Source organism: Mustela nigripes, chromosome 17 (assembly GCF_022355385.1).
Source record: "Mustela nigripes isolate SB6536 chromosome 17, MUSNIG.SB6536, whole genome shotgun sequence".
NCBI classification, from domain to species: domain Eukaryota; kingdom Metazoa; phylum Chordata; class Mammalia; order Carnivora; family Mustelidae; genus Mustela; species Mustela nigripes.
In genome coordinates this window covers 3436092-3450551 of record NC_081573.1, presented here as the reverse complement: position 1 = coordinate 3450551, position 14460 = coordinate 3436092, and the positions used below count along the sequence as shown (strand labels likewise).

Below are 14460 nucleotides of genomic sequence, written 5' to 3'. Positions count from 1 at the left end.
GCTATTATGCTGAGTGAAATAAGTCAATCAGAGAAAGACAATTATATGATATCTCTGATAAGAGGAATTTGAGAGGTAGGGTGGGGCTCTGGGGGGTAGGGAGGGAGAAAGTGAAACAAGATGGGATCAGGAGGGAGACAAACCATAAGAGACTCTTAATCTCACAAAGCAAACTGACGGTTGCTGTGGGGAAGGGCATAGAGAGAGGGTGGTTGTGTTATGGACATTGGGGAGGGTATGTGCTAGGGTGAGTGCTGTGAAATGTGTAAGCATGATGATTCACAGAATTGTACCCCTGGGGCAAATATTACAATACATGTTAATACAATTAATTAATTAAAAAATATTTTTTAAAAAAGAGGACAGTGCCAAACAGGTCTGAAAAATGTTTGTAGGAAGTTTCATACCCACCAGCCATGTGGGAGATTTTCAGATTTTCCACATCTTTGCTAACAGGTTTGATCTTTTTTTCAAAGATTTTACTTATTTATTTGACAGACAGAGAGCACAAGTAGGCAGAGAGGCAGGCAGGGGGCAGGGGGATGCAGGCTCCCTGCTGAAGCAGAGAGCCTGATGCAGGACTTGATCCCAGGATCCTGGGATCAAGACCTGAGCCAAAGGCAGCGGCTTAATCAACTGAGCCACCCAGGCACCCAACAGGTTTGATTTTATTTTTATTTTTGACTTCTGGTTGGTGTGTGATGGTACCAAGTCATCATTTTATTTTCATTTCCTGAAATACTATGGAAGTTGAACATCCTTTCAGATATCTTTGGACATTGGGCGACCTTTTTTGAAATATATATTAGTTTAATTTGTCCGTGTTTACTATTGCATTGTCTTTATTGATTTATAGTGATTGTGTATATGTGTTGGACATTTTTCTTCTGTTGATTTTTTCATCCTCTCTGTGCACCTGTCTTGTGTCTGTTCTGATGAGGAAAAAAGCTTAATATTAATACAACTATTCCCTCCTTTATACATAATGTTTATTATTCTGTCCAAGAAATACTTTCCTATTCTGAGGCTACAATGATATTCTTGTCCTTTGTTTTTTCTTTTTAAATTTTATTTTATTTTTTCAGTGCTCCAAGATTCATTGTTTATGCACCCCACCCAGTGCTCCATGCAATACATGCCCTTCTTAATACCCACCACCAGGCCCTCCCAACCCTCTCTGCCCCCTCCCCTCCCAAACCCTCAGTTTGTTTCTCAAGAGTCCACAGTCTCTCATGGTTTGTCTCCCCCTCTGACTTCCCCCAACTCACTTCTCCTCTCCTTTACCCAATGTCCTCTGTGTTATTCCTTATGCTCCACGAGTAAGTGAAACCACATGATAATTGACTCTCTCTGCTTGCTTACTTCACCCAGCATTATCTCCTCCAGTCTCGTCCATGTTGATACAAAAGTTGGGTATTCATCCTTTCTGATGGTGGCATAATACTTGTATTATGTATTGTATACTTGTATACTTGTATACATGGGCCATATATCTTTATCCAAGGGCATTTTGGCTCTTTCCACATTTTGGTGACTGTGGCCATTGCTGCTATAAACATTGGGATGCATATGGCCCTTCTGTTTACTATGTCTGTATCTTTGGGGTAAATACCCAGTAGTGCAATTGCAGGGTCATAGGGTAGCTCTATTTTTAACTTCTTAAGGAATATCCACACTGTTTTCCAAAGTGGCTGCACCTAGTACATTCCCACCAACAGTGTAAGAGGGTTCCCCTTTCTCCACATCCTTTCCAGCACACATTGTTTACTGTCTTGTTAATTTTGGCCATTCTAACTGGTATAATGTGGTATCTCAATGTGTTTTGATTTGAATCTCCCTGATGACTAGTGATGACGAACATTTTTTCATGTGTCTGTTAGCCATTTGTATGTCTTCATTAGAGAAGTATCTGCTCATGTCTTCTGCCTATTTTTTGATGTGTTTTTGTGTGTTGAGTTTGAGGAGTTCTTTATAGATCCTGGATATCAGGATCTGTAGTGTCATTTGTGAATACCTTCTCCCATTCTGTGGGTTGCCTCTTTGTTTTGTTGACTATTTCCTTTGCTGTGTAGAGGCTTTTGATCATGATGAAGTCCCAAAAGTTCATTTTTGCTTGTTTCCCTTGCCTTTGGAGACATGTCTTGAAAAAAGTTGTTGTGGCCGATGTTGAAGAGGTTACTGCCTATGTTCTCCTCTAGGCTTCTGATGGATTCCTATCTCACATTGAGGTCTTTCATCCATTTTGAGTTTATCTTTGTGTATAGTGTAAAAGAATGGTCAAGTTTCATTCTTTGTTTTATTTTATTTTATTGAAGATTTTTATTTATTTATTTGACAGAGAGAAATCACAAGTACACTGAGAGGCAGGCAGAGAGAGAGAGAGAGAGAAGGAAGCAGGCTCCCTGCTGAGCAGAGAGCCCGACACGGGACTCGATCCCAGGACCCTGAGATTATGACCTGAGCCGAAGGCAGTGGCTTAACCCACTGAGCCACCCAGGCGCCCCTCTTTGTTTTATTTTAAAAACATTATATCACTTTAAAATTTAGATCAGCAGTCTTTCCAGAATTGAATTGTGATATATGGATAGTGATTTTTTTTTTCTGATAAGCTAACAAATTTAAATTCGTTCAGAATATGGGATATTGTATGTGGAACTGAAGTAAAGAGATGTGAACCAGAAGCTCTTGCTGCCTGTTGGGCATGAATAAGAATACCTTTTGTCTCTATCCCTGGAGTCTCATGTCTTCTCCCAGCATCCATGCAACTGAAAGGCTAACTTACTGGTTTGTAAATGGGCTAACATCTTACACCTTTACCTTTCTTGACAGTCTTGGCAGTGAGGATGGGATAGCAATTGAACCTTCCAAGCACTGACATTTGGGAGTTGCCATAGTAACAGAAAGAAGCTGAGTTGATGTGGTCTTTGGGGCCTCCCTCAGGCTGTGTGGAGTGATATAAGAAAATTACATAGGCTGGGTAGCTTATACCCAGATTCATATCTCAGACCCACCCCACCCCACTGGTGGCAAATGAAAGACTCTGTGTCCTAGTAACACTTCTCTACCTGAAACTCACCCTGACTGGGAAAATCCTGGCTATCCTACAACTAAGGGAAGGAAAAACAAATGATTAACTTACAGAGATTACAGTCCTGCAAGACATGAGTCTCCCTCAGTCTACAAATGTCTTACATGAAATTTACAACAAAAAAGCATTCTTACCAATAACCTAACTTCCAGAAGGCAGTGTCTTAATATTAAAGCTTTGCTAGAGGGAAAAAACAACCTTAATTTGACAAACAGCAAGTCCTCCGATATCTTACAGGTCCTCTTTAGTGTATGCAATTTCTCTTGAAAACCTCATGCTTTAATAAAATCACCTTTTTGCACCTATGATGTCTCAAGAATTCCTTTTTAGCCATCAGTTTCAGACCTCACCAACATTCAAAAACTACATCAACTGTCTGGCCTGATATTCCAAGTTTAGAATGCATCAACATGGACTCAATTGTAACAGTGTAGGAAGGGCCCCCAAAGTCCTGTGCTCAATGGAAAGGCCATATTCAGGAACAAAGGCCTTTCTAGCAGCAACTCAGCTTGACAGGAATAAGTGATGCCTATCCCTTCACAGGAAATTTTAAGCTCCACGCTGTAGCCAAAGCCACTGGCACTAGGAACCCTCAGTCCTCTGAGAGTGCCCTAAATGCATGGCACTGACACTGATGGTTTAGGTCAGCTGAAACCTAATAGTGTCCCTGGAGCCACTGGGTCCAGTTAGTCTCAGTGCTGCTCTGCAGAATGGAAATCAGAAGCAGGTCCTTCCTTCATTGGTCACATCTCAGAAACCTGGGCTGCTGCCAAGGGTCTAGCTATTCATCATGTTATTTGAAAACTATAGACTGGCAAATTAAGGACCGCCTCCATCCACTTCCTTTTTGGGCTGTGAACTGTGGAAACCAATTGCAGTGCTGAAATACTTGTCTGGGTCACACATTTAGATGCCTATAGTAAGGGTATGTTCTTCAGAGATTACTAGAATCAGGCTGCTGATTGAGCCATTTTATGACGCAGAGGTTCTCTGCAGGGCACACTTGTGACACCCCGCTGTCCTCCCCAGCATTACTGAGGTATACTTGGGAAATAAAATTGTATGATATTCAAAGTGTACCCTTAGCTATGAAGACGCATAGTCTCAGTGAGCTGGTAGGGTGGTGGGGAGATCTTGGGCACATGGAGATCAAGAATTGAAATATGCAATGCCACCACCATCCCATTTTTATGGGGAGCAGTTTCCTAAGTAGAGTGGGGAGGGGTGTTTTAAAAAGAAACATGGGTTTGAAGTTCAGACATGTCCAGGAGTCCTAACTCACTCAGCCTTGACTTTCAAGAGGTTCGATGAAGGGGGAAGAAGCATCCCAAAGCTTCCCTCCCCCATCCCCCAAATCCCTCTGTTAAGGTGGTTCTCAGAGGTGGGTGGGGGCTTTGATGAGTGAGGCGTGGAACATACATTAGTCAGACATAACACTTCTTCCACTCTGTGTAAGGAGACAGACTCCAATGCATGGTCACAATGCCAGCCCTAGGGATGGACTTTCAGAGACAGAGACAGACAGACACGCAGGGTTGGGCTGTGGTGGTGGTCGTCGTTGTACGTGGTTCTGGGGGCTGGAAGACCAAGGCTGAAGAGCAGTGAAGGGGAGACATTTTATGCAGAGATCTGAGCATTAAATAGAAACTGCTCTGGAAGTAAAGGGATGGTGTGTTTAAATGCTCTGTGATTGAGGGGAAAACGCATGACCTCGTGAGAGGGCGCTAATTTTCCAGGACCGCTGAGGGTCTTTTTTTTTTTTTTTTTTTTTAGATTTTATTTATTTATTTGAAAGACAGAGATCACAAGTAGGCAGAAAGGCAGGCAGAGAGAGAGGAAAAGAAGCAGGTTCCCTGCTGAGCAGAGAGGCCCAAGACCCTGGGATCATGACCTGAGCTGAAGACAGAAGCTTTAACCTACTGAGCCACCAAGCCGCCCCTTCCAGGACCAATGAAATGTAAAACGGGGAGTAGAAGATGTGCTTAAAGCCGGTTTAGGAACCAGATCTACAGATCTACAAGGACCTTAAATATCAGTCTGAGGGGTTTGCGTTTCATCCAGAGAGTAAGGCAAGTCACCACTCTTCTTTAGGCTGCTGCATAATAAGGCAAAAACCAAAGACTCACTCGCGTCTCCTCCCTTACAAAGTTGCCCTTAACACGGCCGCCAACCACCAGAGCCACTAGCTTGGGAGCCAAAACTTGCAGGCCGTCTGGGTCCCCACATGACGTCATGCAAACCTTGCGACGCTTGCGCAGAAACTTTGTCCCGGACTCGCCCGAGGACAGGTTTTGCCTCCTTTGAATCCCTCCACTTATTGGCTAGGAACAACTGCTCGTCTCGCTCGTTGTTAGCGGTGACGTAGGCGGGTACAATCTTGGTCGCTAAGATACCGCATACTTCCGTTTCCTTCCGCTCTCTGCTAAACGGAGGCAGCCCGACCTCAGTGCCTTCGACCAATGGCAAATGGGCACTGGGCGGGGCTTCGTTTGCCCGGACCAACGAAATGCGGGGTTGGCCCGGCGGAGCGCGGCCAATGACCGTGGGGCAGCCCCTGTAAAGTGGCTCGGGCGCCCCCACGCTGGTCTTTCGTCCTCTTCCCAGCCCTACCCCTCCCTGCCCCTGTTTCTGCACGGCGCCGGTCGCAGTCTGACAGGGACGGGACGGAGCCAAGATGGCGGCCGCCGACGGCGACGACTCGCTGTACCCCATTGCGGTGTTGATAGACGAGCTTCGCAACGAGGATGTTCAGGTCCGGAGGCCCCGGGGGTCTTGGGGAATACGGGAAGGGGTAATGGGGGCACGGACGGCCCTCGCGGAGAAAGCTCAGTGTTCGCTGGGAGTGGCGGAAGGGGGCGGCGGCCAATCAGCGCCCAGTTCTCACGTCTCCAGGTCCCAAGACTGGATGAGACGGCGCCCGGTATTGGGTATTAGCCCCCCGAGGGCGGGAGGCAGGCCTCTCTTGGAGGGGTCCCGGGCCTGCCTAGTGCGCGTGGCGGCCCGGGTCCTGGGAAGCAGCGGCGGGGGAGGGGGTTCGGCCACTTGGGGCAGAGGAAAGGGCTTGGTGGTTGGCGGCGGCCCCTGAATGGCCCTTTGGGGATGGGGGCGCAAGGCTCGCTCCGAGTGGGGGAGGGGCCCCGGGTTTGTCGGGGCTCTGGTAGGTTTTCTCCTTCCTATGTTCCGGCGGCTGGGCCTCAGCACTGTGGGGTGAACTTATAAATGGGGTCTGAGAGATGACGCTGCCTTTCCGATTCCTGCTCTCCCTCCCTCTTCATTTTTGATGTAGATTCCCGAAGGGGAGGGGCGGCGAAAACACTCCGATTGCCAAGGGGGCAACTAGCCAAATTCAAGCGCGGATTTACGCTGAAATTCTCCCCAGCTTCTGGGATCCTGCCGAACAGCGGGTGGGCAGTTTATTCAACAGGTTAACATATTTGTGGTGAGTGGGATGGGGGCACGGCCAAGCCGTGCTGGCGAGTGGTTGAGAAGCCTAAGGACTCCCCGGTTTGCCCATCCCAGCTCCACCTCCCACCCACCTTGCGTGCGACCTTGTGCAAATTACTTCACGGCTCTGGGCTTGTTTTCCCTGAAATGTGGGCTAATAATAGTTCAGGCCTCACTTGGTGGTTGTGATGGGCTGGATGAGTTAGGACTACAAGTGAAATAGAACGGTGCCTCGTTGTTGTTAAGGGCCCAATAAATGTTAGCGGCAATTATTGGGAGTAGTAATTGAAGAGGCCCCATTCTCCCTTTATAGGGGCCTCAATTTTTGTTTATAAAATTGAGCGGATGGCACTGGGCCCAGCCTCTGAAGTTCGAGGTACATCACAAGTTGTGGAGTCAGACAGGCTGCTGTTGTACTCCTGGCTCTTCCACTTCTTGCTAATTGACATGGGCAAGTCGGTTAATCTCCTTAGTCCTTGCTTTCCTCTTCTCTCAAATGGAGGTAATTATCTAGTTCATAGGGTTCTTGTGTGGATTCATTTGTTCAGTAAACACTTGCCACATATCAGTTATGGTGCTGAGGATATAATGGTGACACTAGTTGTTAAACAGGAAGCAGATGTGAAACAGCTGAATACATTATTAACAGGTGTGAGATGTGGGAAGGCAACAGCAGGGCATTGTGATGGTGAATCAGTTAGTGTTGGGCCTCAGCTCTGAGTAGGGCATTATTTTAGGCACAGGTATACAAGAGGGAACAAGGTGACAAAAACTAGTGGCCTCATGGAGCTTTATGTTATAGTGTGGGGAGACAGACGAGAAGACAGTTGAAGCGGTGTACTGTGTAAGATGGCAGTAAGTGCTTTGGAGAAAAATGAAGCAGGGATGTGGTGGATGGGGGAGTGTTACAAGTTTAGAGAGAATGGCCAGGTAAGGCCTTCAAGGGAACATTTGAGCAGAGATGCGAAATGAGGAACAGGTCCTCATAGGTATCTGGTGAATAACATTCCAGGTAAAGGAAGCCAGTGCAAAGGTTCTATGGCAGCACTGTGCAACACATGTTCTGCGAACTGCAGGAAGCCAGTATGACCAACAGCTCACCAGCAGAATGAGCTGTTGGTGTTGGGAGATGAAGATGAAGGAGGCTGTGACTCAGAAGGATCTTATGAGCAGTGACTTAAACAAGGGGTTGCCAGATCATTGAGCACAGTTCAAGAAAGAGTTCTTGAGGTGTTTACGATGCAGCTTAATAAGTTTATTTAAATAACATGGGGACCTGTGGACAGAAGAAGCTGTACTTTTGCTCTCTTAAAGCCAGTGGTTTTATGCTTAGTGCTCAAGGGGCAGGGATGTGCAGGGAATATTAGATATAAGGTTTTTTTCGAATTTTTACTCATAAAACTACTTTCACAAGGTTTCTCTGGTGCTTGTTATTTCGCTTAGTATTAACTATCGGTGAGATGTATAGGTAGTCATGAGACCCTTTAAGAACATAGCAAACAGCTAATTTCTGGTCCTTTTTGAAACTATGCAGGCTGTAGGTCAGCCTTCTGGGCTAAAGGTGAACATTTTCTGCTTCTTTCCCTCATCACAGGAATTGGCATATGGCCAGGGGTGGCCTTTGCCTTTTTATTTTTTAATAAAGTATTATTGAAAACACAGATCCTTCAATTTACATATTATCCATGGCTGCTTTTGTGACACAACAGCAGGGTAGAGTTGAGTAGTTGCCACAGAGACAAATATTTGAGGCTTTTATTTTAAAAGCTAAAATATTTACTACCTAGTTCTTTACAGTAAGGAGAGTGTCCGCCTTAGACTTAAACACCTCTGTATTAAACCCCACCCTTTCTTCCTCAACCTGCCCCCACCTGCTGCCCCCAGAGTAGCCCATTACCAGGTCCATAAAGACCTTGGCTGACATGTGCTCTTCAGTGTAGTAGCCACTCTGTGGCTCTTGAACACATCAGATGTGGCTGAATTGAGTTGAGATGTACTTCTAAGTAAATACATACCAGATTTAAGAGACATGCTATGGAGAGTGTTAAACATCAGGGTGAAGCTTTTCATCTTGATTACCCATTGAAATGATAAAAACGTTGGGTTAAATAAAATATATTAATTTTGTATGCTTAGTATTTTTTTATTAATGTTACCAGAAAATATAAACTTATCTGTATGGCTTGTATTTATTGTCTGCATTGTTTCTTTCTTTTTTGTCTGTATTATATATCTGTCGGTGTGTGCTGACTCTAGGTCATGCTGTATTCATATATAGAGAAAGAAAGCCAGTGGGTTATTTTTTTAAACACTAAATATCTTGTTCTACAACTTACACTTTTCACTTAGTATTTCTTCCTTATCTTTTCATGCTGGTACATACAGATCTGTGTTTAAAAGGAGTTTGAACGTTTTCCCAAGAATCAGAGACAAAAATCTCAGAGATTGCATCTGTGCCCATGTGTATGGGCTTTCTGAGGGCAGGGCTTGGCTCTGAGACATGGCTCTGATTCATCTCAGGATTCAGCGGCTCAGTACAGGCCTCAGAATAGAGGAGCGCAGAAAGGATTGAATGAATAATGATAATGGTGGATATCTGTTGGGTGCTTGCTCTAAGCTAACTGCTACCAAGGGCATTGCATTTATGAGCTTCCTGAATTCTCATCGCCACCCTCTGAAGTAGGTCCTGTGTCTTCCTGAGCAGGAAACTAAAGCACAGCCTAGTATGTAGCTTGGTCAGATTCATGCGGCTGAGAAGTGGAGGACCCAGGAAAGGTTCCCAAAGGATGTGTAAGACCTAAGGAGAGAGTGGAATTTGGGGCAGACAGAAACTTGCTGACTATATTCATATGCCAGATATTTTAATTGGTCTTTAATGAGACAATCTAGGATACTAGAATGAACATGGGATTGGGCACCCTCTAGTCTTGATTGATTTGCTCAGCAAATAATTGTCCAGCACCTCTATGCACCAGATTGTTTTAAATGCTAGAATACAGCAGGGAGTAAAACAGCGAAGCTTCTGCTTCATGGGGCTTGTGTTCTAGTAGAGGAGGCAGACAGTAGGTCGAGAGTGTGATGTCAGTGGCAGTAACTGCTTACTGGAAAAATAAGGTAGGTTAATAAAAAATAATAATAAGGCAGGCTCCAGGGCCTAGAGCAAGCCCAGGGCTGCTTTTTATTTTATTTATTTATTTATTTATTTATAGGTTTTATTTATTTGAGGAAGAGGGAGAAGCAGACAGCAGACTCCCCTCTGAATCCATTGTGGGGCTCAGTTCCAGGACCCTTAGATCATGTCCTGAGCTGAAGTCAGCTGCTTAACCAGCTGAGCCCCGCCAGACCCTCCTCATCGCTGCTTTTTAGATAGGATAGTCAAGGAGGTGATAGTGGAGGAAGTGAGGGTCACTGGGGAAGTGATATTGAGCCCTGAGGTGGGCGGGCGCGCGCGTGCTAGTTGTGTTCATAGAACAGCAAGCAGGCCAGCGGGGCTGAAGCAGGAAGAACGGCAGAGTGGTGAGAGGTGAGGACTAGTCTGGAGTGAGATCAAGTGAAGGCCTGCGGACCAGGTCAAGGGCTTCTGTGAGTTTCAGTTCCTTTGCAAGGCTTCGCATGGAGAAATGACATGTTCTGGCTTAATTCTAAAGGATCCTCTTGGCTATTGAGTAGGGGCCGGGCAGGAGCATATGGACCTGTTGGGGTGTCCTTGCAGAGTTGGCACCCAGGACTGGCGTTGGTGCATGGTTGTAAGGAGTAGAGGTTAAACTCTGGGTCTGTTGACAGGAGGGCAGGTGGGATTTGCTGGTGGGTGGGATGTAATGTGTTGGGTGGTAAAGTGGGGAGTCAGGGGTGACAGCTTTGAATCCCACTTCTCCTAGTTTGTCCCTTGTGTGTCCTTGGACCAATACTTTTTTCTCACTGGGCTGGGATTCCTCGTCTGTGGAGTGGAGTGATGATGAGGAAGAAGCATCTGCTGGGGAGATTGTGAAGATGCAGTGGAATTGGCAAATTAAGTGGCTGCTTGGAAGTAAGCATTCAGTATGTGATGACCTTGTTCTGTGGTGGTAGCTTTTTGTGTTTTATACTTGGGAAAGTGATGTGCAAAGAGATGGCATCCCTTACCCTAAGGCCTTCCCAGTCAGTAAGAAGCAGAGGCCGGACTGCAGTATCCAGTTGTTCAGGGCCCCGTGTTACTTACAGCGTGGTCTGTTGGGTGAGAGGCTATGTCTCTATTAGACTCTATTTTCTCATCTATAAAATGGGAGTGATTTTGTAACTTAGGTATTTGTAAGGGGGTTGTGAGGATTAAATAGTATGGTACATGGGAAATGCTTAGAACCGTGCTTGACGTGTTGTGAATGTTCAGTAAGTGTTGGCCTATAGTAGTCATGGTGGGGATGAGATCATGGGGGCTTTGTCAAGGCGAGGTGCCTGAGTATTTTCGAAGACTGTTCTGTTGTATTTATTTTTTTAAGAGAGCGCGTGCATGAGCCAGAGCAGGGAGAGGGAGAAGCCAACTCCCTCCTGAGCGCAGACCCCCGATGTGGGGCTTGATCCCAGGACCTCGAGGTCATGACCTGAGTTGACATCTGTAATTGGACGCCCATCCGACTGCACCGCCCAGATGCCCTTTAAAGACTGTTCTTTTCCTGATTCCTCTAGAGCAGTGGTTCTCAGCTCTGGCTGACTTTGTTTCCCCAGAAAACAAATGTCCAGAGGTATTTTTGGTGGTCAGGACTGGTAGGGGGAGTGCATCTGGGATCCCGCAGGGAGAGGCCTATGATGCTGCCCAGTGTCTTACTGATACACAGGACGGCCCCCACCACGGAGGTGCTCTGGCTCCAGATGTCAGTCTTGCTTCGGTTTAGAGACCCTGCTGTGCACCCAGCAGGGCCATGAATACTTTGTGTTCGTTAAGTCCTCGCAAACGACATCAGAGATAGGTGCTAATTTACTTTCCTCTAGGAGTTTTTTAGTAGTTAAATATCTGATGTCAGAAATGGCCACATGTTTTCACCTGTTCCTCACTCTCCCTCAGGTTTGTGGGGGGTTTGTTTGGTTTTAAGTGTTTTAAAAGTCAGTTCCAGGCTTCAGACATTTTCTCCCACATGCTTTGTTACGCATGTCTCACTCACACTGGGTGACAGCGCTGCTGTCATCTGCATCAGACCAGGCCGTTCTGATCCCTCAGGCTCCTCTAAACCTCAGATTTCCCCAGGGGCTTCAGAAGTCTCCTTTACATTGGGCATGTTTAAATCAGTTTATGAATTTGACTGTGAGTCGTGGCATTTATTTATTTATTTATTTATTTTTTGAGTCGTGGCATTTATGTAAGTAACGACGCTAGGAAATAGCCAAGGGCACTGTGTTTCCAGGGTCGCACTCAGTCCTCACCACCAGGCTGAGCCCCCTGTGCAGACAAAGTCTAGGATTGAAAGTAACACAGGGCGACAGTGCCACGGTGGAAGCAGACCTGGGTTTTGAGTTCTGCTCTTCTGGCCACTTCATAAGTTCCTCAGCCCTTCGGCCTTGATTTTCTTGTTATGTGAAGAAAGGGTGGAAGACTCACAGGCTGGGTGGTGTGGGGTTAGTGGGGCGGACCGTGGAAAGACCCTGTGGCAGCTCGCCCCATGTCTCCAGAGCATGGACCTAAAGCTCCAGCTTCTTTTCATGGTGTGCGCGGGTAACCGGTGAAGCGGAACTTAGAGTCAAGGTTGCTCTCCGGGCGGTTAAACTGGGGGGACGGCTGCGTAAGAAGGCAGTGCAGAAGCAGGCTGCTGCTGCGGTGTATGCCGCAGTTCCCCGGATGGCTGCACGCTCCTCTCTGCCCCGCCTGCCTGGCTGTGGAATGACTGTGGGCTGCCGTGTGCCTCTGGCGCTGTGGTAGCAATTACAGGGAGACCGTGTGTGGGGCACCTAGCTGTGGTCCTGGCACATAAGTAGTCTAAGGTGTAGTTGGGTGTTCAAAAACTGAAATTGTTTCTTTTTATGATTTTTGGTGAGCCCAGCCCTGTACTAGGTTCAGGAATCACCATTGGTAACAGTCCTGACCCTTGTCCCAGAGACTGGTCACCTTCCAGATAAGGGAAGCAGGCACATCCATGAGCGGTTATCATGCTAGGCAAACTGCTGTGAGAAGTAACTCACTCCGGCGCTGCGGCTTCTGAGCGTGCAGCACTTATACCCGCTGCCTCGCCCCCGAAACGTGAAATACATAAGGAGTAATGGTGAAGGAGAGCGAACAGTGAGGTGCTTGCCGCCTGCGAGGCTCTGTCTCCAGGTTCTCCTTGTACGAATATTCCAGCAGTCCCGTGAGGTCAGCTCTGCTGTTAATTCCCATTTTACAGGGAGGAGACAGAAGCTCCAAAGTGCCCAGACTGGCCCAGGGACCCTTAGCTAGTAGGTAAAGCCAGAGTACATGCTCATTTATCATATATTTTTAAAAATTTCTTCAAATAATGTAGAAATACAGGTTGTGGTGCCCATTTTCACCCTTCAGCAACGCTAAATGATTACCAGGTGGGAGCTTGGTTTTTCCCACCCACACACATTATGTTCATTTAAAAACGTGACCCTTTGTGGAACAAGGAAGAAAGATACATAGACTAGGACTTTGTAGGAGGTGGAGAGACTTCTCCTGGCCGGCCAAGGCTCCGTGTTAAGTTACACACCTTACATTACAGACCCCAGTGCCCCGTTGCTGGCCACCACCTGTTCCAGACAGCAGCAGTCTGGAGCATACGCCCCTAGACACTTTTATCTCTGCTTGTATTCACATTTGTAGTTCCTTTATTTAAAAAAAAGAAAAAAAAAATCCTGCAGATATTGATTGGGCTTTAACTCCATGCCAGGTGTTGTCCTAGATTCTTGGGGCACAGGGGAAAGAAGACAGGGTCCCTGCCCTGTGAAGCTGGTGTTCTAGTGGGGCAGGACAAACTGAGCGGAGAAGTCTGTGTCAGGACTGCTGAGAGCGCTTAACATGTGGGGAGAGACAGCATGCTGTTTCCCTGGGGTGCTCGTGTGTGAGGATCCAGCAGAGGCCTGAGTAAAGTGGGGGAAGCCCTGAGGTTACTGGAGGGAGAGTGTTTCAGGCTGAGGAAACGGTACATCAGCAAGTGCGAAGAGCTGGGTGAAGGTGGTGTTGCATTGGTTTTACTGTCGAGGAAGCTGTTGACAGGATTTCCAGGGGTATGGGGGTGGTGGGCAGTGAGAGTGGGTGAGGAGGGGCTAGATTCTGTTGGGCCTCATAGACCATAGCAAGGCCTTTAGATTTCACTCCAAAGGGAAGGTGGATTGCCTGTGGCTCGCACGATACACATTTGTGACAGGGAAGCTCCCTGGGCTCACACTGTATGTGTTTGGGTCAGGGAAACTTGGTGGATCCAATGGAAACACTGACCTTAAAAAGTGAGTAGTGCTTCTACAGTGGATGCGGTGGCTGGAAGGGAGATGTTGTATGTGTGTCTCCATGTACTGGGCTCTGTGCTGAGGGCCACTGGGCACAGAGGCAGCCCCAGCCCGGGGTGACAGGCTCTCGCAAAACCATGTATGTGGAACGTCATGGGCACTTGACAGGAACCTGCTCGGGGGACAGTGCACAGGGTAGACTTCAGCACTGTGCCACGATCAAGGACAGCAAGGATTTCTTGTTGATGTTATGAATAGTTGCTCCAACAGGAATATCATAGAGAACCCGACCAACAGTTGTTCCGGCAAGTTAAGGGCTCATTTTTTCCTTACATGACCAGTTCGGCAGCTCAAGGCTGTCACAGAATTGGGTCAGAGTATGCTGTTCCTTTGAGCTGCCTCGTGTGGACACAAGATCGTTGCTCTGTCTGTTGTTGTTAAGTCCTCACAGAACCACACTGGAAGCAGGGGCTGACCTCGGAGAGAGTTTTTTTTTCCTTGTCATCCTCCCTTTTTTCCCA

The 14460-nt window shown here is 46.9% G+C and overlaps 1 protein-coding gene across 1 annotated transcript in view; it reads left to right on the top strand.

Annotated features, from left to right (window-relative positions):
- Positions 1-5676: 5676 nt before the first annotated feature.
- The window catches only part of PPP2R1A (protein phosphatase 2 scaffold subunit Aalpha), a 40642-nt gene continuing 31858 nt past the window's right edge, over positions 5677-14460 (top strand). Inside the window, exon 1 of the mRNA XM_059382656.1 lies at positions 5677-5840. Coding sequence (XP_059238639.1) covers positions 5763-5840 — 78 coding nt within the window. The 5' untranslated portion in view covers positions 5677-5762. The remainder of the gene's footprint in view (positions 5841-14460) is intronic.